Source organism: Dermacentor variabilis, unplaced genomic scaffold (genome assembly GCF_050947875.1).
Source record: "Dermacentor variabilis isolate Ectoservices unplaced genomic scaffold, ASM5094787v1 scaffold_15, whole genome shotgun sequence".
Classification (NCBI taxonomy): domain Eukaryota; kingdom Metazoa; phylum Arthropoda; class Arachnida; order Ixodida; family Ixodidae; genus Dermacentor; species Dermacentor variabilis.
In genome coordinates, this window is record NW_027460313.1 from 5,987,285 (window position 1) to 5,989,264 (window position 1,980).

The following is a 1,980-nucleotide window of genomic DNA, read 5'->3' on the forward strand; positions in this document are numbered from 1 at the left end:
TGGCATGTGTGCTATTCTAGGGTCGTATCTTGACAATACGCGACTAAGAGCTTCGCTGACGCCAGGCACATATGGGACGCCAGCGTGTTTCGTGGATGACTTGCCTTGTGACGGCTTTGGATAGAGGACACGGGCTTCCATTTTGTTAATAAACTTCTTGGGGTGCCCGTTCCTGGATAATTCGTGACGGATTGTGTTCAGTTCGTTCTGCATTTCGTGGTCATTTGAGCAGATACGTGTGGCCCAAGTGACGAGGGATGAGACAACGGATTGCTTGTGGCAGGCCGGTTGATATGAATTGAAGTTTAAGTACCGGCCTGTATGAGTGGCCTCCCTATGCACGGCACGGCCTCCCTATGCACGACTTGTTCCACTTCGCCGCACGAGGACGTCAAGGAAGGGGAGGCTGTTGTCACGCTCGTATTCTGTAGAAAATTGTATGGCTGCGTCTACTGAGTTGAGAAGACGTAGGAGGCGTGAAGCGTCCTGCCTTCGCACAATGCAGAAGCAGCCGTCTACGTAGCAGACGAAAACCTTCGGCACGGGAGTGAAGTCAGCGAGGGCGTTCTGTTCAATGACCTCCATGACCAAGTTGGTGGTAGTGACGGAAATGGAAGCACCCATGGTAGTTCCGTTGATGTGCCTGTAAAACTGTTTGTCGTAATTGAAGTAGGTGTTGCTCAAACAAAAGTCTAAAAGCTCACAAATGTCCTGTACTTCCAAAGGGGTGCGCTCAGCGAGCGTGTCATCCGCCAGCAGGACATCTCTGCACGTAGCTACGGCCAGGTCAACAGGCACTGAAGTGAAGAGCGACTTCACGTCAAATAACACCATAATGTCGTCTTCATCCAGGGAAATGTCGTGCACTTTCTCCACGAAGGCTGAAGAATTCGAAATGTGCGTCGCTGTCTTGCCGGCGAGCGGGCCCAGCACATGGTGTAGGTAACCTGATAACCGGTGCAGCGGTGACCTTGTGAAGTCTACGATAGGCCGTAGTGGAACACCTGGCTTGTGAACTTTCGGTAACCCGTATATTGCAGGTGCGGACCCGTTAGTACACAAGAGGCGATGGTAGAGATGCTTTTGTTGCGGTGGTACAAAGTTAAAAACCTTGAAGAGGAGCTTCTGCAGTTTTGTTTGCAGGTTTGCGATCCAAAAAGACATCACGGTATACCATGGGGTCTTTTTGGATCGCGACATACGTATCCTCGTCTGATATCAAATCCTTCATTTTCTCATTGTAGTCACTTCTGTTGAGGAACACAATGGCGTTTCCCTTATCTGCAAGATGGATGGCAATGGAGTCATTGTTCCGGAGGCCCTTGACGGCTTGTTCCTCGGCAGGTGAAAATCGGGCTTGAGGGTTGCGCGTCCGCCACATTGACAGAACACCAATGGCGCGGGTACGAGCTTCTTCTCTTACTTCGGAAGGAAGTTGAGTGACGGCTCGCTGGGATCACACTAAAAGCGGCTCTTGCCCGCTTTTAGTGTGATCAAGAAACCCGTACGGGTCCCGAAACGTCTCTGTGTTATTTTCACCTTAACTTGGTCAGTGACCGCAATGTCTTCGTCATCAGCCGCAGCTGTACACATATTAGCCGTCGGGCAGCCCCCGGTGGAGCAGGTTTCGCTAATTTGGACACCGGCTCATCAGTGTTTGCGAAGGAACGAGAAGGCGCACGCGCTGGCCTGAGGCCTCACTTTCCGGGATCCCAGCGCTGTCTCGGCAACCCCCCCAAGCGAGGAACTCCTCCAGACCGGTGACGAACTGAACACTTTTCAGGAAATTCTCAACTATTATATGCTGGGGCGCAAGACTTACCCGAGAGCGAATAAGAACCTTACTAATCGCGGAGAAGTTATGTGGAGGAAGCTGCAAACGGGGGCATTTCCAAACCCACAAATGTTGAGCAAATGGCATCCCTCGGTGTATAGCCCTCGGTGTAGGCATTGTGATGCTATAGCGGACTTAGTCCACAT

At 51.5% G+C, this 1,980-nt stretch overlaps 1 protein-coding gene across 1 annotated transcript; it reads right to left on the reverse strand.

The window, feature by feature from the left end:
- Positions 1-354: 354 nt before the first annotated feature.
- On the reverse strand, positions 355-1,164 carry LOC142567979 (uncharacterized). The gene has a single exon (XM_075678075.1). The coding sequence runs from the start codon at positions 1,162-1,164 to the stop codon at positions 355-357; it is 810 nt and encodes a 269-aa protein (XP_075534190.1).
- Between the last annotated feature and the right edge of the window lie 816 nt (positions 1,165-1,980).